Source organism: Rhizomucor pusillus, assembly GCF_041956525.1.
Source record: "Rhizomucor pusillus strain CBS 183.67 unplaced genomic scaffold VTP01scaffold_16, whole genome shotgun sequence".
In the NCBI taxonomy this organism is placed as follows: domain Eukaryota; kingdom Fungi; phylum Mucoromycota; class Mucoromycetes; order Mucorales; family Lichtheimiaceae; genus Rhizomucor; species Rhizomucor pusillus.
The window spans coordinates 76,059-95,918 of record NW_027192158.1 but is presented as its reverse complement, the minus strand read 5'-3'; the positions used below and the strand labels follow the sequence as shown (position 1 = coordinate 95,918).

The 19,860-nt window shown below is 45.4% G+C and overlaps 9 protein-coding genes across 9 annotated transcripts; 5 read left to right on the top strand and 4 right to left on the bottom strand.

The window, feature by feature from the left end:
- Positions 1-79: 79 nt before the first annotated feature.
- VTP01DRAFT_3276 (uncharacterized protein) lies at positions 80-4,992 on the bottom strand (the record flags this gene model as incomplete). Its single annotated transcript, XM_069381829.1, has 11 exons — positions 80-756; positions 812-1,587; positions 1,639-1,933; positions 2,001-2,938; positions 2,995-3,914; positions 3,979-4,136; positions 4,204-4,321; positions 4,407-4,585; positions 4,642-4,721; positions 4,774-4,805; positions 4,864-4,992. 11 exons carry the CDS (start codon positions 4,990-4,992, stop codon positions 80-82), a joined length of 4,302 nt encoding a protein of 1,433 aa, XP_069236434.1.
- A 194-nt stretch (positions 4,993-5,186) lies between these two features.
- On the top strand, positions 5,187-7,871 carry VTP01DRAFT_3275 (uncharacterized protein; the record flags this gene model as incomplete). Its single annotated transcript, XM_069381828.1, has 11 exons — positions 5,187-5,505; positions 5,576-5,794; positions 5,856-6,167; positions 6,223-6,353; positions 6,414-6,484; positions 6,553-6,696; positions 6,754-6,894; positions 6,947-7,095; positions 7,152-7,278; positions 7,338-7,537; positions 7,594-7,871. 11 exons carry the CDS (start codon positions 5,187-5,189, stop codon positions 7,869-7,871), a joined length of 2,091 nt encoding a protein of 696 aa, XP_069236433.1.
- Positions 7,872-8,004: 133 nt separating this feature from the next.
- On the bottom strand, positions 8,005-9,057 carry VTP01DRAFT_3274 (uncharacterized protein; the record flags this gene model as incomplete). Its single annotated transcript, XM_069381827.1, has 1 exon — positions 8,005-9,057. One exon carries the CDS (start codon positions 9,055-9,057, stop codon positions 8,005-8,007), a length of 1,053 nt encoding a protein of 350 aa, XP_069236432.1.
- A 78-nt stretch (positions 9,058-9,135) lies between these two features.
- On the bottom strand, positions 9,136-10,327 carry VTP01DRAFT_3273 (uncharacterized protein; the record flags this gene model as incomplete). Its single annotated transcript, XM_069381826.1, has 5 exons — positions 9,136-9,498; positions 9,565-9,726; positions 9,788-9,977; positions 10,039-10,129; positions 10,186-10,327. The coding sequence occupies 5 exons, from the start codon at positions 10,325-10,327 to the stop codon at positions 9,136-9,138; spliced, it is 948 nt and encodes a 315-aa protein (XP_069236431.1).
- A 147-nt stretch (positions 10,328-10,474) lies between these two features.
- Positions 10,475-12,455, top strand: VTP01DRAFT_3272 (uncharacterized protein; the record flags this gene model as incomplete). The annotated part of the gene is made up of 7 exons (XM_069381825.1): positions 10,475-10,573; positions 10,635-10,693; positions 10,753-10,806; positions 10,873-11,023; positions 11,083-11,291; positions 11,354-11,485; positions 11,552-12,455. 7 exons carry the CDS (start codon positions 10,475-10,477, stop codon positions 12,453-12,455), a joined length of 1,608 nt encoding a protein of 535 aa, XP_069236430.1.
- Positions 12,456-12,623: 168 nt separating this feature from the next.
- VTP01DRAFT_3271 (uncharacterized protein) lies at positions 12,624-13,441 on the top strand (the record flags this gene model as incomplete). The annotated part of the gene is made up of 6 exons (XM_069381824.1): positions 12,624-12,731; positions 12,789-12,913; positions 12,980-13,064; positions 13,123-13,161; positions 13,231-13,328; positions 13,387-13,441. 6 exons carry the CDS (start codon positions 12,624-12,626, stop codon positions 13,439-13,441), a joined length of 510 nt encoding a protein of 169 aa, XP_069236429.1.
- A 158-nt stretch (positions 13,442-13,599) lies between these two features.
- Positions 13,600-14,609, top strand: VTP01DRAFT_3270 (uncharacterized protein; the record flags this gene model as incomplete). The annotated part of the gene is made up of 3 exons (XM_069381823.1): positions 13,600-13,995; positions 14,068-14,356; positions 14,410-14,609. The coding sequence occupies 3 exons, from the start codon at positions 13,600-13,602 to the stop codon at positions 14,607-14,609; spliced, it is 885 nt and encodes a 294-aa protein (XP_069236428.1).
- A 38-nt stretch (positions 14,610-14,647) lies between these two features.
- On the bottom strand, positions 14,648-16,495 carry VTP01DRAFT_3269 (uncharacterized protein; the record flags this gene model as incomplete). Its single annotated transcript, XM_069381821.1, has 5 exons — positions 14,648-14,994; positions 15,053-15,177; positions 15,237-15,559; positions 15,623-16,209; positions 16,279-16,495. The coding sequence occupies 5 exons, from the start codon at positions 16,493-16,495 to the stop codon at positions 14,648-14,650; spliced, it is 1,599 nt and encodes a 532-aa protein (XP_069236427.1).
- Positions 16,496-16,955: 460 nt separating this feature from the next.
- Positions 16,956-19,827, top strand: VTP01DRAFT_3268 (uncharacterized protein; the record flags this gene model as incomplete). The annotated part of the gene is made up of 7 exons (XM_069381820.1): positions 16,956-17,288; positions 17,359-17,409; positions 17,467-17,515; positions 17,573-18,762; positions 18,838-19,086; positions 19,159-19,632; positions 19,693-19,827. 7 exons carry the CDS (start codon positions 16,956-16,958, stop codon positions 19,825-19,827), a joined length of 2,481 nt encoding a protein of 826 aa, XP_069236426.1.
- Positions 19,828-19,860: the final 33 nt, after the last annotated feature.

Below are 19,860 nucleotides of genomic sequence, written 5' to 3'. Positions count from 1 at the left end.
GATCTCCATGAAGTTTAAACAATATTTGTAAGCCGTTGTAAAATGTTATCAACAGTTGATTATCAAGTTGAACTAGTTTCTACTGCATTTGCTGCTCGGCAGAATCGTAGTGAAACTGAAACGGAAGCGTCTTTAGAGCCGCCTTTGCCAAGTATGCAAAAGTACTTTCAGTTGATCCATGTTGAGGCAGATCGTAGAACATTTTCCTTGCTATGCCCTTGTTTTCATTGTAGCCCAGATTGTCTCGTGCTTGGTTTGCAGTCCACTTGTTCCAAAAGTCCTCCATTGCCTTGTCCAAAATAAGAGAAATATCAATCTCTTCGTCAAAATGCATTTCCGGGTTTCGTTCCCTCAGTTTGTGTATCACGCTGATGGTTTCTACCGCAATCTGTCTCTCAGCAGGGTCAACAAACCATCCCAGGAATCCTTCAACTGCAAGTGCAAAGTTGAATTCTTCAGCCGTCTTCTCCAGCACCGTAGGATCACGCGGCAAAAAATGTTGATGGATGCGTAATCCTTTCGAGTTGTCCAGGATTTGCCACGTACGAGGAAAGAAATGAGGCGGGACACGGTTGAGTGCTCCGTCGTTTTTACGACGACGTAGCCAGCGGCCATTGGAGTGTGGGAATAGACTCGTAATGCTGATATCTTCATCATTTTTAGCAGATTGTGATATATCGAATCGTTTCTCGATCACATCAGTGGGACCATCAGCGGAACCTTTGTGTACTTCAACGATCTGATCTGGATCGCCACCTAGAAAACGATTAAGTACTTCAATCTTCAAATTTCTCGTCCTCCAACCCTTTACCCTTCTCGCCGATAAAGGCATAGGAATCGCGATATCTGACTTTCCGTATGTACTTGCTGCCTAAGCTTTCAAATGTTTCAATGCCATCTGTGCCAAGATGCTCCGTAAAGTCATCCTTTGCAACTATCACACATATTGTTCCCAGTGGCAACCAATCCACAAAGCGCTTGAACTCGCGGCTTTCTTCTTCGGATATGTGGGTATCGAAAGAGGCATGTTCCAAGACTAGCTTGGCACCACGATCGATAGCCCAGATGTGGATACCTCGAGAATTTGCATTCATAACGCTTCCATTGATTTCAACCTTTGCAAAGTTGCCAGATGCATAACCTCCTGACTGTGCAGTGATGTGGATAGTATTCTGCCCACGGCCGTCTGCCACCCCAGATCTCGGCACTGATCTATCTTCGAGGTTTGCAATCGTCGCAGTCTTGTCCTCCTTGTCTTTAGTTTCTGATGTTGGCATCGATAGCATAAGCAATCCTCCAGGCTTATCCCGTACAACAATATCCTTTGTATCATCACAGAGACTAGGCCCCGACAGAATGGTACCCAGGAGTGACTTAAGCTCAAAAGGTGACAGCTGCATCAAGTGCTCGATCGCCTCTTCTTCGTCGCAGTTGTTCATGCGGCTTATCTCCTCGCGCAACGCAATGATGATATAGTGTGTACGCAGTCGAAGAATACCGTCAAATATATGAGGGACTGTGCGTATAAAGCTGCCAAGGTATATGATAATTTCCTGAACAACCGGTCCTTCCCGAATATCGTCGTTGCTACAATGTTGTTTAGATATGATCTGTAAAAGACACAATTTTCGACATTACCAGTGCTCCGAAATCATCTTGCTTAATGCGTCTGAACCGGTAGGCATAGAAATCAAGTATTCTTGAGGACCTGAGCCGATGCTTATTTGTTTCTGGCGAATGACAAGGTCTGTAATGTTAATAGTCAAGGATGGAACAATCTTCTTGAGCAGCCCCGCTGATTGACGTGCTATAGACCAGTATTGGAGTCGCATGGATTTGATATACACTTCCTCCAAAAGCTCTTTGATCGTGGCTTCGAGTTCGTTGATATAATAGTCAGTGCTTTGGCACGACGCAAGGTATTGCAAGAGATCTAAAGCGACGAAATTTAACATGTAGCTCTAAATGTACATATATCCATTGTTGGAATCACAACTCACCAATTTGGTCGTAAAGGTTCACGGAGGCCACGAGACTCTCAACTGCTTGAGAAAATTGTGAAGGGTCTCCAAGCACAAGTGACAACATGTCTGTCGCTGCTGGAGACTCCGTCAGTTGGGATTCTTGACCATTGCATGAAACGCTGGCAGTGTTATCGGCGTGTGATAGAGCTTTTCTCGCAGCTGAAGGAACCGGGCTATCCTCAGGATCTTTCAGTTTGAACCTTGGCTCCGCGTTTGTTTCCAGTTTGGAGAGCGCCTGGCTAATTTCTTCGAAATAACTCTCTTGGTTAAGTCTATCCAAAGGAGAGGCAAGTGATTTCCCTTGGAAAGTGGTGCTGCGTCGCTTAGGAGTTTTACTTCCAGGAGTCCGGTGACCACCTGGGGTATTTGCTTGAGTCTCGCTTTCATTGTAACCAAGCTTGCGATGAATGGAAGCCGTGCGCCTGTAATGTGCTGTCCTGTGCGCAACGCGCAAGATGCTTTCCCAGTTCATGTCTGGTTGGTTTATCAAAAAGTCAAGTGATTCAATGTTGCTGGTAGTTACAGATTCGGTCAGTCGGCATAAACGTATCCGTACACCGTTGCACTCTCCGCAACGCAGATTGTTCAAAAAGTTTAGCAGATTCTTCTTTGATCGATCGGTCGTGTTTCCTGGAATGGGAGAATTGTTGGGTCGTGCTTCGGAGATCGCCGAATCGTGTATTTGTCCCCGCAGAGTCCCGAGTAAAGCATGTGTTAACACAATCACCATCGTGGGTCGTCCTGGATAAAACCAATTTCTGCTTGTAAAGTTGATTTCACTCTCAAAGGCTGATACGAGATAATCAGGATCAGAATTGAGATAAAACTCTTCATTGTCCATAAAATTTGGGGTAAATGCATAAATATGTCCTTGTATCCTGTAAAGACGAGAAGTGCCCAGCACGCCAATAGGTCTAGAAACGGCCGTGTTAGCATAGTATTAATAGCGAACATACTTTTCGAAGCTTACCTTTTTGGTCTACCGCTAAGACCCAGCTTGCCGTTGCGGCCTAGACCAGCATAGATTTCCATTAACGCCTTTGGGTGCAACACCGTGATACCAGACGAGATCTCGTCAACTGTTTGTGTCTCCAGACCATATTTAGAGAGCGTGTTCTGGAGAGCTCCATCCTCAGACAATAGCACTATTTGGACGACATGTTGCCGTGACACTTTCATCGAGTTGTATCGTCGGCCAAGTGGATCCAATTCGGATGGTGATAGTAAATCATCTTGTATAAGACGGCCTAAAAAGTAAAGTGATAAAGCCCACACCAAAGGTAGATTGTCATTTGGATATCTCTGCTGCGAATGCGGTTGCGCCTTTTCTGCTTCAATATTTTCGGCCGGAACATAGTACAATTCTGGCAACAAAGGTATGTGGACATTGCTCTCCTGATACGACCGAGGAACTGAACCTGGCGATGATATCGGCGATGCAAGCGCTACAGGACTGTGGGGTACGATAGGTTGCATGGTGACTGAATCGATAATAAGCGGCTCCAATTTTCGTTGGTACTCTTCTGCTTGTTTCAGATCACCAGTAAACAAGCCCTCCAAAACGAGATACGTAAAGAAAAGCGGCCATTCCGACTCTATATTTTCAAAAATCTTGAGTTCGTTCAAATCGTAGTGAAGGCGCGTCGTATCTTCGAGAACAGTTTGATGTCCATCTCTCAAGAACCGCTTCCATCCATATTTCCCTTCCAGCTTGACCTTTGCTTCCTCTTTGGTGCGTTTGATCAAGAGTGGATCATCAATAGCAAACGCTGGAAATCCAATAACTGATAACACCGATCCATCGATTTCCTTGGAGTTCGATTCCCTCGGCAAAAAACTATGCAGCGTCGTCGAGTTCCTCGTGATTTCATCCGGCAAAACATGTATCACCTTGATAAAGAGCAATTATCAGCGATGTTCAAACTGCGCATGACTTCCTTTCTTGACAACTTACGGAGCTCGGACCACCATGAGGTCCAAAGAGGTTGAGACCATTGATTACTCTCAAAGCTGCAACTGCCATGCCGATAGAAGATGAATTCAACTCTGGCTGGCCATGGTTAGACTTGTTCCCACGCTCCCAAATGCCATAGTCTGGAGTACGGTAAGCCCCTAATGGTACATCGATAGATAAGCCATTCGACCTCGTTGTATCTTTCTGCTAAAGATGCAGACTTACGTTCAATGTAAAAAACAAGATTCTGAATAAAATCAACCTCGTCTTGTGTATAAATAATCGTATATCCACTAGTCGTCATGTCTGCAAGGGCGACCAGGAAAAGACTCGTTGCATCGATCTTGATCGTGAGACATATCTTTAGCCATCTGTCACACCGAAAAACAAAGGATGCATGTCCAGTATCATCACGTAGTCAAGCATACCTGTAAGTGACCCCAATCGAAATCTCCCACAACGGTCTCCCCGGTCGCCGTATTATACTTTGCATGCAAGGCATGTTCCAACGCCTGCGTCTTTTTGAATTGCTCCACCTTCTGCGCTTGGCGCATCATTGCAAAAAGCAGACCACGCATCAGTTTTATGACGGAATGCTTCAATTCGACTAGCCGTCTTTAAGAACAGGCACATTATAATATATAAACAAAACCAGTCTCTTACATGCTCGACCATTGTCTTCATCTAGTCTCTGATACGCCAAGGCAAGGCCGTAAACGGCATAAATAGAATAGACATTGTCACTATCATCCTGGTCAATTAAGACTGCCGACCTGCTTTTAGATTTCATCTTACCGAACCCATGCGTCTGTATAATCTCCATGTGTCTACGTTTATCGTTGAGACCGTTACTTCCCATTCCTATATCAAGAACAAGAAACCTACCGTAACAGCAACAGAAGCTGGAATCAATCCACTCACTGGATTCTGTTTCGCCAATATCGTAGTGTGAATGGCTTGATAATAATAGTCTAGACTCTCCAGTCTCCGTTTTTTTTCTGAAGAGTAGTGCATGATCGTGGAAAGAAGACGAAAGAATCAAGAGAAAAGGGAATTCGTCACTTAAAGGATGACCAAATGTTTGGTGACGGAGATGCGACGCACGGGTCCTTGTGCGACTCGAAAATCGTTTAGTGAAACCCGAGCGGTTACCAGAAAAGAAAAAGTCGTGACGACGCAAATTTTCATGCGCCTTTTTGCTTTCGCGGATGAATTCAAGCAATGACAAAGAGATTCGGCCTCCGGATCGGCACGAGCCTCTAAAGACGGCTATTACAGACAACATTGCTAGCGATGAAGCGCGATTAACGGTCCTAGCCGGAGATCGCGGCGATAAAGCCACTGATCGTGAAGCAAGCGCGACTGCAAACACCTCGGACGAAGCCTCCGGAGAACGAGTGCAAGCGCAGCCGTCGTCGAGAGAGGATGCAGAGTTTCGATCGTCTTCAGAAGAACTCATAAAACGATTACTTAATCTACCCACACCGCGAATGGATGTTAAAGTAGTCAGTGTCTTATCAGTAGAAGGTAAGCTTTCCCGGGACACAATCCAGCAATTCTCGGCCCATTGAATATGGATATCTTTTGATATTTCTAGGAATGATGGATATATTCATGTCACATATCACGCTTTTGCAGCCAGCAGATGAAAAGACAGATCTTTGTCAGCTTTCGCTCCTCGATAAAGCTAGGTATGCCAAGCATGACCGCTGCATGGATATCGAAGCTATGAAACGATCATATCACGCCATGGAGCTACTTTGCGGTTCGTCACCTAATCATAATTTGATACAAGATACACATTTCGGGAAAATTGGTATGACATGTGACAAAATTTGCGTAAACCTGGCACCGAGCTAAGTCAAAGAATCGTGTAGTATCCCATTTGATGGATGTGTTTCTGCCCAACTCTGGAGGAAATTTGAACCATTTTGCCAAGATTTTTCAGCATCTTATTCGTAGAAATTCTTCGGAAATGCTTCAGGAATTGTTATTGCAAGCTAATGCGGGAAAATTCATGCATTACATGCTGCCGTATCTGTCGTATGGGCAAATCTCAGACTCTATCATTGCACTTTTATTCTTACCGGATATGTCTACGGAAACACGGGAGAAACAGCGTGAAGCGTATAGTCGATTGTATGAAGAAGGCTTTTTACAATGGTTCTTACATGCCATACAGCTTGAAGGTATTTCCGATTTGTCGTATGATTTTGAATATATTAAGTTGATAATGTACTGCAGATGAATTGAAGTTCGCAGAGGCGGCAAAAGACCTATTAGTACGTATCATTGAAGAATGCTCCCAAACCGAGTTTGGCGAATATCTTTTAAGAGCCATGGGTCAAGAGGACTTTATACAGGATTTGATACACGTAAGTATGTAAACTGCAAAATTTTCATGAGGCACGAAAATAACCATTGCTGATTAAAAGTGTATTGCTGAACCAAAAAATGATAAAATTCGAGGTCTGGCAATAAATATCACGAGGTCTTTGGTCATATGGTACGTAAATACACAGAAAAATGGATGAATGTAACGTCATTGCTTAAAAACGCTGATGTTCAAAATAGTGGCACACCGGCAGGTCGAGCATCTGCATCTACTTTATCACCACATGGCCCAATGTACAATATTTGCAAACAGTTTCGGACGTTGCTTTCTAAGGATATCAGGACATTTTGCTCCATATTTATTGCGAATAATCAGCCTGGAAAGTACGTAAATTGTGTCAAACTACTATTCGCTAAGTCTAACATAATAATTGTCGTTAGCATGAAACTCGGTTTACTGGAACTGGAGACCCTGGATATCATATTCTATCTGCTCGTGGATGCTTCCGATAGATCACAGACTTTGGACGGTATACCTGAAGATTTTTGGATGATCCTTGTTGAGGCTTTTCTCGAGAAGTCGTAGGTAGAATTTCAAATGGGTATTTGGCGTTGCTGCTGACGAGCATATTAGAAATAGTAGCATCTATCATTGTATCTTTTTCAAGATTTTGCACCTAGTTTTCGGCATGCATCATGAAACGACGCATCACATTATACTCGAGAAATACAATCTTGTATCCCGGCTTATTGAAGCTTTTGAAAATGGCGATAGAGTAAAAGGTATGTTTGAGAGAAAGACTGGAGACTTGCGAAAATAGCAGCTAACTGTCTTTCAGATATCCACGGTTTTGTCTTGTTAATATTGAACTTGCTGCGACTCACAAGTGATGCTGACAAATACTCTGCTGTCCACCACCACTTATCTTGCCACAAAAAATTTAACGATTTCCTACCTCGATTACGGTACGATGTCGCTCTTTTCTCGAAATTGCGAACCGATGCTTAGATATGATCACTTCTAGGACGATGACAATGGATCAAACGAAAAGCTTGTACAGCTGGAAGCTTGAAACTTGTCCACGACCGGCTCCTCACCTGGGACCAATTCCTCCACTACGACCTTCGCTCATGTTCTCTGCTTACAGTAGTACAACGTTGCCTTTGATGGGTGGAAGTGCCGAACTAGCGGAAGACACCTCCGGTATTGACCTTGGAAGCGACTGTAAGAAAGAAAGGACTTTCCCAACATAAACATTAGCTAACTGTACATGGACTTAGATGCATATTGCCTTGGGTTTGAACACACAGGCGGTACCGATGGAATAGGATGCTACAGCAACTATCAGTCGAGACGTGGTTCGGTTCATTCTGACTCTGAAGACAGCTGTTATTCTTCCGGTCCTGATTCGAGACCGACTTCTCCAGCCAACTTCCTCTCATCCACTGGGATTCCACTTGAGCTCATGTTTGAAAGCCTGACTCCAGAGGAACCTCCAAGCACCAAGAAGAAAAAGAAGAAGAAAAAACCAGAGTCATTGGAATTTCGCGAGGACTAGAAGCAAGAGAAACAACCTAAGGAAATTCGAGATAGCATTACTCCCCCTTCATCCTTTTCCTATCACACATTTATATATTTATTGTACAGTGGCATTCCCAAAAAGTAATGAATGTAAAATAGTTATTAAGAGATCACGCAGATGTCTGGCTATCTATTCCGACCCATGAACTGGCGCATCCGGCGCCGATAATCGATATTGTACCGTCGGGTATAGGAACAATCTGGGGTTCGAATACTGATTCTTCATTTGATGCGCAGTTTCCATGCTCGTTCCATCCCCATGCGAGTAACGTATTATTGCGAACAGCCAACGTGTGTTCAGAGCCGCACACAAAATAATCAACATTTTCTTTTGCTGGACCCGTCTGCCCATGATCGTGGCGTCCCCAGCATACTAGACGCTTGTTTTCATCAGAGTATGCACCGCAGTGATGCCATCCTGTCGAGATCCTTGAGATATTTTGCACGTCTACCATTTGCACTAGCTCTTGCGTCTTTTCTTCACCGAGCTGTTGGTACTTGTTTGAACCGAATCCATAGACCTTCCCGTGTTTACCCAGCACAAGAGAAAAGATATGGCCGCATGCGATTTGCACGATAGGCTCCGGGACATCGATCTGCTTTGGCGTTCGTATCTTAACTTGTTCTAACAACTGGCCGTGTTTTCCCCATCCCCACCCAAACAGCTGTCCTTGCTTATCGATAGCCACAACGTGACGCCATCCACAAGCAACAGCTACAATATCCTTTAAACCTGATATTTCTACGGGCTCGGTTGCTTCCTGGGGACCATTGAACTCGCCAAAACGTGCTGTGCCGAGACCGTAAACGCGACCTTCTTCCTTGTCGACAAGGATCGTAAAAGACCAGCCGCAAGCAACGTCTCTCCAGGCTTTGTCTGAAGAGACACCAAGCTTTCTGAAACGTGCCCATTCTTTACTGCTGATCTCTGGATCTTGTTGCTCTATACGTTTTCGTTCTTTTTCTCCAAGCTGACCTGTTCCTGAGAGGTAGACGTGTCCGCTTCTCGTCAAGGCGGCTGCGTGGTTGCTGCCGCCTACAACCTTGATAATAGCATCATCGTCTGGTAATCCTAGACAGGGCTGTGGAATTTGTACATCGTCAAGGTGGCCAATACCTAGTTGACCGCTGCTGTTGGACCCAAAACCATACAAAATTGTCATGCACTGTGGAAAGAGCGGGCGGCGGGGAAAATTATTTTTTTTTCTGATTCTAAAAGGTCACTTCTATGTACATTTTTTTTAGACTACACGTTCAATTTCATTGATAAGCTCTTGGTAATCAAACTCGTGAGGCGCCTTGTGGAATCTTTCTACAAGTTTAAACTTGGCTTCGCCTCCGGTAGCGTAGAACTGTTGCAACGCGAATGCAAGGAACTGGGCGTTTTGAGTATCGATCATGCGTGGTTCGTTGGAAATCTCGCCTTTCATCAATACGATGCCTTTGGACTCTGCGAGTTCTGGGAAATGGGTGATGGTAAGGAAAGGTCTAGCTTCGCTTCCCTTGGCTTTGTATTCCAGAAGCGAAGTAAAATGGCATTGATGGAAATTGAATTGCATAAAGAAGAACTCTACGCCGGATTCACGTGGCATGGGTACGACAAACTGATTTGTTAAAGTAATTAGATCCGTCTATTCTTAATTCTGAAAAGTATCGTCGTCCGGTCTTACCAAGGGATATTGTTTGCTTCGTTCAAAGATGGTGTTGTAAGTCTCTTTGGGGATGATCGCCGTAATGACATCCTTGTCTGCATGATACTGAGTCCAGATCTTTGTAATAGTTTCCTGATCCTCCTTTTCTAACAAATCCAGCTTTACAATCTTATCGAGGGTCTGTTGTCCAGGAATGATGAGTAAAATAAGAGTTGCCATTGAAAATGAGACAAATGCTTACAGGTGCAGACGAGTCGTATGGCATTTTTGCTTTGGCAGCTACAGCCTCGGGGGTGGCAGCCGGTGCCTGAGGTTGAACAGTCGCCTTTGGTGGTGCAAGAGGAGTCACTTTCTCTTCTGGAGCAGCTTTCGGTTTTGATTTTGCTTGCTCCTTGGCCTTTGCCTTGAGTTCCTCGACAGTTACACCTTTCCTGCAGAAATGTTTAGGTTTGACATGATATTATATCTACATCATTCTAAGTCGCTACCCACTCTTTGGCAATCTTCTTCAGCTTTTCAGCATATTTAGCATCATAGTCGACCTTGACTCTGGATGCCTCGGTAGCGATTTGCCGAATGCGACCTTTATTGAGGGCCTTTAGAGGTTACGCTAGTGCGATTATGTTACTTGAGTCTTACCGATATGGCTGCGTGAAAAGAGCGCGGCTGTGGACACGCTGATCACTTCTGCGTGTCTGACCTGCTTGACATTGAGGGACGCTCGGTTGAATTGAGCTCTCGCTCCTGCCACACACTGCTTTGCGAATAGTCTGCCAAACATGGCTGGAAAGAAGATGATGTTTCACAAGTCACGCCGACGAAACTTGGATCATTTTCTGCCAGTCCGTCGTCTGAGCCAATTCACCCCCACTTTTGAACCAGTCCTTTTCTCCTCGTCCCCCCCAATTCATATCACCTACAACCCGCCATGTTGGATTCTGAAGAAGAAGATTATGAGTGCCCTCTCTGCATGGAGGAGCTCGATATTGCTGATCGCAATTTTCGACCTTGCACTTGTGGATACCAAGTATGTGAACACTCAACTTGGTGTGCTTGCAAGGAAACAATTACTGATCCCTCTCTACAAGATTTGCAGATTCTGTTGGCACCACATTAAAGAAAATCTTAACGGACGATGTCCAGCATGGTAAGGCACATTCAATTAACGATACCGTTTGAATCAGTTGTTGACTGAATGCACAACAGTCGTCGTGAATACTCTGACCAAATGGTGGAGTTCGAGCCTATTAGCGCCGACGAGTAAGTTGTTTTTGTCTATCGATTTGGCATTGCTTCTATTGGTCGCTGACATTTTTTTTATTAAAGGATTGCTCGCATAAAGCGTGAAAAGAAGGAAAAAGAGCGTCAGCAAAAGGATATGGAGGCGGCCAACCGGCGGCATCTTGCGAATATGCGTGTTGTACAGAAAAACCTGGTGTATGTGATCGGTCTTCATCCGAAACTTGCTTCAGAGGAGGTATGTACACTGTTGGGTTCAAGTACTAAGTAATATATTCATCCTATTCTTTGTGGTAGATCATTCGCTCTCCGGATTTCTTTGGACAGTTTGGAAAGATCGCAAAGGTGGTGATCAACAAGAGACCAGTAGCGCCGACCTCGAATGCCAGTGGCACCACGACGATGCAACCGAGCGCTGCCATCTACGTCACGTATTATCGAAAAGAAGATGCAGCAAAAGCTATCCATGGAGTGGATGGTAGTGTTATGGCTGGAAGAATCCTTCGGTAAGACCATGCGATGTAATTCTTGGTCTCGGCGGCAGACTATTCACGTGGTTTGTATGCAGAGCATCGTATGGTACGACAAAGTACTGTACATTCTATTTGCGTAATATGACATGTCCAAACCCAACATGCTTGTATTTGCATGAGCCTGGCGAAGAAGCCGACACTATTTCGAAAGAAGAACTTGCAACTGGGTAAGTTTGATCGTACAGCTACGCTGTATACACCGGATGTATATTAAGCTCGAGCTGCTTTTTCAGAAAACATCGGATGCGAGATCAACTTTCAAGTGATGCCGAGCACCGCCATCATTCGAGCTCGTTACATTCTAATTCGATAAACGAGAATGGACGCAAGCCAGCAACCTTGGAGTCAGTTGCAACTATATCCTACAAAAACGTACGGCAGGATCCGTCGTATTCAAAGCCTTTATCAGTGGGACCCTCAGATCACAGCTCAAACGATGACGACAGACCGGCGTTACCGGCAAGCGCGTCGTGGGCGAAAGCAGGTAACAGTGGTCCATCAACGCCAACTCTGAAATCAGCGCCCCCAGAACGGTCCCTGACACCTGACAACTTTGGACCACCGCTGTCAGTCGCCGTGGCGGCAGCTGCGGCACAGAAACAGCAGCAAGCTGCAGCTGCTAGCAAACGGAAGATGGAGAAGAAGAAGCGGAAAGAGCAACTTAGCCAAAAGGCCGAAAGTAGCAGTGGATCACGACCGGCGACCCCATCGACGATTCATGACAACGAACTGGATACGTTAGGAATAAGTACCGAGGATTTGTCAGAATTAACCAAAGGACGAGAAAGAAAATACTACGATGGTCTCATCCAGTTTGTTTTTGGCGACGCCTTGAACGATTGGCAGAGTACACAGGTGAATTCCAGCGAAGACACAGACGACGATGCTCCAGTAGGAGTATCAGCTCTACACGACGACGCTGAAGAAGAGATTGCAGCCGCCGCTCACTCCAGCGACGAAGACGAAGCAGCAGAAAGCACAGTGTCACCACTCGAATTTTTGATGAAGTCGGGACCGAGCACTCCGGTGTACAATGGATCTTTCAACCCGTTTGCACATCAAATCCTTCGCTCCACTGGCAGCTTATTCGAGTCTCCCATGCGAAAATGCTCTCGTTTCGGTTTTGCTCAGATATAGAAAAAAAAAGAAATATCTGTTCTAGTCTAGTTGGCTTTCATACCTTTCCTACAGATATAAAAAAGTTGAAATTTTTCTTCTATTGCAAGTAAATGGGCTTGTGATTATGCAGGATCCAATAAAGTCCGGTCTGGTCACCATGCAAAGTGGTCATGCTGCTTTCGACCTATGGACGCTTTTGATAACGACAGAGTGTTTGCCTGCTCACCTTTCCGCTGCAACCTTCCTTCTGCAAACGCAAAGAGGAAAATAGGAGTTTACACCGCTGGAGTGCTGGTAAGTGTGAGAGACACTGCGATTTGCAAAGTCGATTAAGCCAGGATCGTGTCACAGTTTGCTCTAGGATGGTGGATCTTTGTTGACGGATTGGTCTTTTCTCTAAGACTGCCCGATGCAAAAACGACTGCAGGGTTTGAGGATTGGGCACCCGGTATTGTCACAGGTTTGGGCTTCCTAGTGCAAGTATAAGGGTTGCATTATCGTGCGTGCTCCGTCGTCGCTAAGTGAACAATCAATATTTCCAGTGTGAGCATTATAGACAAAGACGCGTTGCGAGGGGCAACGTATGATGAAAGCGTTCTATGGCGTGCGCGCTTGTTTTTGTTTGTCGTATGGCGATCACTTGTCACCATTTACGTATTATTCTCACATTAACATTTTGTCTCAGGGGTTTGCGTTGCTCGCCGGTGGATTCGCTGGCTCAGTTGTAAGCTTCGTTGCTATTCCTCAAGGATGAATTCTTTTTTTTTTTTGGTAACGCTGGTTTTCTTTTTAGAGCTTATACGTTGTAAAATATGCTATGCATGATCTTGAACCGATCGACGCTTATTTGGGCATAACTGCTATGGTACAATGCGGCCTTTTGATGCTCAGGTATGTTGTGTGCAAGTTGGGGTTCCATTCATATTCCCTAACGCTAGAAGGAATGCAGCACTGCGGCGCTCTGGATCTCTCAACCAGGTTCTTCGGATTACTTCCGCATATAGCCAATCTTGAAAACAACCAGATTCCTCACAGACCATATCTCCCAATAAATAACTCATTGTTTTCCTCACACACTACCGTGCAATATTACTCTATCTTCTGCTTTTCCCCTGTATCATTATTATTATAATAATTGTTAGTCTATCCTACATATATCCATATGATTTACTGGTTCAAAATTCTAGCTTTTCTTCTGGCACCTCTCCTAGTGGCCGGAGAAGCAGTCATCGATTTCAGGCGGCTAACATTCGTTGGTGACAATGCAGCAGCGCATCGTCTGGAAGAGATATCAAGAGCTATGGAAGGTTCAGCAGCTCCAAAACCTGAGGTATCCAACTCCAACGCAGTCATCCCAGCTTGCTTCAGGAAGCACGGCATGAAATTTGCACTTTCGCAGTATTGGATACCCAAGGAGGGCCAGTGGGATGAAACAAAGGACAGCCAGCGTGTGTTCCTGGGTGAAGATGGTCAGCCAATGTCTATCTTTGACACTCTCGGTCAAGCCATTGCCAACGTTTCGGAAGGGATGATGGGTAACTGCCAAGCCGATCACACAGTAAGTAATGAAACGGCAGCGCTGGAAGTATACGTATACAGACTCAAATTATAATGTTTTCTATCTTTCCAGTGTCTTCTTGCCGACGGCTCGCTCATTCACCTTAAACAAATCAACAGAGAGCAAGATAGAGCTATTTTCGAGGTTATCGGCCGACCCGGCCGACAGCGCAACCTCTTTGGATACGGATCAGGTCGACAAAACCTCGTACCTTATGTCAGCATAGCTGTGAATGGCTTGCCAGAGGGTACTACCTTGTACATACCAGATATGGATGGTGTTGTCCTGCCATCTGGACAGCAACACAATGGCTGCGTGCGGGTCGATGATAAGCGCTCATCATCTCCTCAAGACGGTAAGAGTACGTTGAAAAAAATTGAATACGGATATTAACAAGATTACGATCTGTTATAGCTTGTCACATTGATCTGTTTGTAGCCACCTATGTGGACCATCTGATGTTTGACATGCGCAAGTCAGTCACTGCCCGCATACAGCCCTGCACTGTAGAAAACTATGTTACAAAGGACCATCTAGCGTATATGCATGCGGATACAAGTGATGCTGTTATTATGCAGGCATTGAACGATACGAGAGAAGAAGAAGACATGTAGATGAAAAATAAATAACGATAAAAAGTATATATAAATATTTACATGATGGTGCATTGACCGTCCTGCTGCTGCCTCCTGTTCATGCGCAGAAGCTGTTCCTCGGTATATGCTCGACCCATAATTGCCTGCACGTCCTCCAGTGCTTGCTCTCTCTCGTTTTCCTTCTTCTTTTGCTTGATTTCCTTGGGAAAGTACATTTTCATAAAATTCTGCATCGGCACATCGAGGTTCAGGGCGCAAGCTTGCTGAACGGCAGTCGGGTGACGGCATAATGGGCAATCATCCATATGCTTCTTTTGCGCCTTGATTAGGCACCGCACGCAAAACACGTGTCCGCATACGAGACGTATCGGTCGCCAGGCAATTGACATGCAAACAGGGCACACTGAAGATAAAAAGGTGAATATCAAGTATAGGAGACTGTGCTCGGTAAGGAAGCTTACAGTAATCATCGGGTTGAGGTATAACAGTAGTGACTTTGGCAAGCACAGCTGCACAGAGGATATCAGCAAGCTTCGGGCTAAATATGTATTCGTTCCGTACAATGCTCGGAAATGTAGAACTAGCACTTTTTACAAATCGTTAGTTCCCTGAATATTCCAGTAACAGATATGTCCCTAAACTTACGTGAGACCACTGCGCTTGTCATGTTTTTTCAAGATCTTGGTCACAGCAGTCTGATTAAGTAGTTGATAATGCTTCATGGTGATGAGTTCTGTGTTGAGAGCGATAAACTGCTCAAAAGCTTGCTTCGACGACTTTGTCTTGAAACGTGCCAATAAATTCTTCTTTTCGAGCTGCTGTGTAAACCATTGCAACTGCGCTTTTGACTTTGAAACCGATCGGATTGTCCTGTCAGACTCGATCCTGCCTCGAAATATCTGTGCATCCATGTAGACACTGAAGATCTCACGCCAGGTATACATTTCGCTAACGTGCGAAGGAGCAGCCTTTTTTGGAATAAGTTAACACAAACTCGCATGTTGTGATTACATCTGCAATGCATCATTTACCACTTTGACCATCCGCCGCTCCAGCTCGTTCACATCTTGCTCGAATCGTTGCTTTGTCTTGTCTTGGAGAGCCGTTGCTTGACTTAGCTCCGTCATCAATGTCTGGAAAAACTCATCATCTTGTTCCAATTCGATAACAATGCTTCGAAGTTCAGTTGGTTCTGGACTGTCCGGATCAACTTTTCCTCCGTCCTCTTCTTCTACAATGACGGTCATGCCTTGCTCAGCATCATCATCCAGTTCCGTAATCCGGTTTTCATGGTCCTCATTATCCTGAAGGGACAGCTGTGCTAATTGCTTCAAAAACGCTGCAGTCGCACTTCGTCGTCGTTTCATATTCTCTTCGGTCAAATCGGCGTCTTCCGATTCAAAAGCGCCATGGTGCTTTACTGTGCTGTTCCTGCGCGACAGGGTGAAAAAGTCGACCTGGTCCTCGGTTCGGCTATACGAGAGCTTTGCAGCCGAGAGCTCACTTTCATCTTCCACTTTATCATCCTCTACAACAAGTTTCGACAACAGCCCGTTGATCTCTTTGTGATTCCTGTTATACGTAAACCGAATGCAAGGTCGAACGTTTGGCGGTTCTCCTAGGCAACCGTTGCTCTCAAGTCAGCAAAGGGGTCCCGTCCATATAAAACACTTTCGCATGCTTTTACTTGTGAAATAGTACTGAATTCTCGGTGCGTTCGGATCCAGATCTACTTCATCGCTCTGCAAAGCTTGACGCAAGAGAGCTGCCGACAGTCCTCGTTTCTCGATCTCCGTCGCAACCTTTGCAATGAGTTTCTTCAGGGCCTTGTACTGAATAAGATAAGGCCGCCACTCGGAGGGAATGTCTTCAGCTTCACTTTCAAGTTGTTTTCCGAACTTCATTTTCGTCCTCTTGTCATTGCCCTTTTGTGTTCAAGAAAACAATTGAGTATATTTCTTAAAGTGGCAACTTTTTGCTCGTTGTGGAAACACCCTTGGGCATCGTTTCATCTCCGCCTCTTCATTCCTTATGGAAACTTTCTCTCTTGCGCGAACCAGCTTTTTTAACTAGTTGTCTAAAGAATAAGCAGCTTGCATATGTTATGCATTGTCCAACGCTGGTCATGCATGACGCTCAGGCCGCCCGCCAATTGTTGTTTCCTGATAAATAGAACAAACAACGAATAAAAGCAGCAACGTGGATCCATTCGTTTTTTCTTTTCGTTTAGTAAATGTAGCGTTTAATTCTGAGGAAAATGTAGGATTTGGCGTTTTGAAGAGATCGCCACATTGGGAACACAATCGTGATACAAAATGCTGCTCCTGGACGTCACCCCTCGTTTCCCTTCCTCTCTCCAGGTCAATGGGGCAGACCGATGGATCCAGCGCACCCTTACTTTCACGCGACAGAATCGGCGATGCAGAGAACCAGTCTGTAGAGAGCACCGGCGGCCGTGCCGCGTCAGTAACAGACTACGGCAGCGGTGTGTACCGCTACCCGCTGTACCTTCAGCCAGGCCAATTCACGTCCCTCGAGAAGCTCATGTTTTTCGTGAGCTCGACGCTGCTAATCCTCCTCTGCGTCTTCATTGGCTTGTATGCTCGAAGCAGTTTCCAGGACAGGTGGCACCAGCCTCCCCCGACCATCCCGTTACCAACGGCAACGCCCACACATACGCCGACACCTCCTGAAAAGGTATAACGCGCTTCCCATCCATGTTCTTATCTGGGCAGAGAAAAATGACTAACAGCTTGCTTACCCGTAGCTCTACTGCTTGCAGCCAGACTGCATCCTAACAGCAGCTCGTGTTCTGCAGGTAGAAATAACAGCAGATTGACAAGAATACACAAGACACTGAAAATCGTTTATGCAGGACGTCAATGTGGAATCGGATCCATGCGACGATTTTTATGAATATGCATGTAAGTGGAGATAGGTCTTTGGCAAAGCTGTTCAAATGTTAACGTGGGCATGGGAAGGCGGCCATTGGATGGATCGCAATTTGTTGCCTGAAAATATGGCAAAGACGAGCGTGGAGCTTGATGCAAAGAACAAGGTCAAGCAGCAGATCCTGCGAATTCTCACCGAGCCATACGAGAACGTAATATCCAACAGCAAACGAATGCAACAAGAATTGTTGCCTCCACCGGACCAAATCCTGGACAAGCAAATGTTCACAAAGTTACAGACGTTCTATCAGTCATGCATGGACGAAGATGCTAAGGTGCGATTGGGAGTGACACCATTGAATGACATGTTTCGAACTATCCGAGAATATCTGCCGCTGCACTACTACTACGATGGCAACAGTGTTGAGACAATGGATGTTTCGTTTATTGAAGGACTGAGTTTGGCGACGGGATACTTGGGCCAGTACGATATCTGGCCTCTCTTCACGCTATCCGTGCGACCTGATCCGAACGCGCCGCAGACTTCAAATATCTTTGTCAGTACTGGTGACTTGAGTATGCCTGTGCAGTACTACGACGATGACGAAATATTTAGGACCTACACCCAAGTTGTTACCGAGATCCTGACGTTGGTCTTCAATAGCGACGAGAAGAACGAGTTTGGGTGGAAGTCATGGAGCGCTGTTGCCACAGCTCGACGTATTGTTCAGTTTGAAAAGCAGCTCGCGAGACAATCCTTCCTGGCGCTCAAGATGGAACGCTGGACAATGGATGAACTCCAGGAATCGGCGTCAAATATCAACTGGCAAATTGTCATGAGACACTTGCTCCCGGAAGGCGCACCCAAACCAAGCGACGTCCTCGTAGCTCACCCAAAGTTCGTCACTGACCTGTCGCAGCAAGTTTTGGAGCGATCCAACAAAAGGACGCTGCAGTTATACCTCATTTGGCGCACGATCTGGAAATATTTGGATACCCTAAGTCAAATGTTTATTGCTCCTCGACAAAAACTGGATGCCAAGCTTTCAGGAACAGATGCTTACATACAGCCGACCCGCTCCCAGATATGCTTTAGACACGTGGATGAATCGTTTCCTTTTCTTTTAGGACGCTACTATGTCTTGGCTGAATCTGATATCGACGCAATGCTTTTGGCTGAGCACATTACCGTAGATATCACTGATGCATTCATTCGCAACGTCATGAAGGACTATACCTGGCTAGTAGATTCAGAAGCCCAAAAGGCTGTCCGACAAAAGGTACGCGCATCAATAACATCTTAGTAGTAAATACAAGGAACTCAAACAAAACTTTTACTCTCTCACTGTGAATAGGCATTGAAGCTCGGTAGACAGATTGGATACCCTAAAAGCCATCCGAATATAAAATCAGCTATCGACGTTGCAGAGTATTACAGCGATGTAGTTGTATCGCAAGAAGATTTCTTCCAAGGAATGCTGACAGCCCACGCTCTGCGGGTCAAGAATACCTGGTCTCAGCTGAAAGGAGGTATCGACAAGAATACTTGGCAAGGCACTGCTCCTCAGCAACCGTTTGTTTCATACAGCAAGCAAAAGAACCAGGTGAACTCGACCACCCAACAACATTTGCCACTGAAAATCGATCGATCTAACTAGTACTATCTATGTATATAGCTCACGCTGCCCATCGCAGTGATGCAAGATCCATTCCTGGTTCTTGACGTCTCGGATTATGTAAATTACGCTTCACTGGGTACCAAGGTCGCTCACGAGTTTGTGCACGGCTACGATACATCAGGCTATCTCTACAACAGCAACGGCGAATTCGGGCAGTGGTGGAATGAGGAAGCGGCAGAAATATTTGAAAACAAGACGCAGTGTTTCCGTGAACAATACTCCAACTTTTCTGTACGCACTGCTGCTGACGGAGAGGAGATTTTTGTTGATGGGAAGCGGACACTGGATGGTAACATTGCAGACAATGGAGGACTCAGCCTTGCATACGCTGCATGGAAAGCGCAACAGCCGCGCAAGGATCGCAACAAGCTTTTGCCTGGTTTGGATCGATGGACACCGGAGCAGCTATTCTTCCTAAGTTATGCTCGCATGCATTGCAGCAAAGCTACCGCGGAACGCACATTGGACGAGGTAAGGGCCTTAAAGAAGTTTGACAGCAGACAGAGAGGGCTCACTCTGGTTTCGTAACAGCTGCGTACAAGCACGCATGCTCCAGATAAATGGCGAGTGAATGGTCCTTTGATGAACTCTGAAGCATTTGCGACTGCCTTCTCGTGCCCTTTGAATAGCAATATGAACCCATCTGATAAATGCAAGCTGTGGTAATACACAGTCCTTCTCTTTTCATATTTTGTTTTA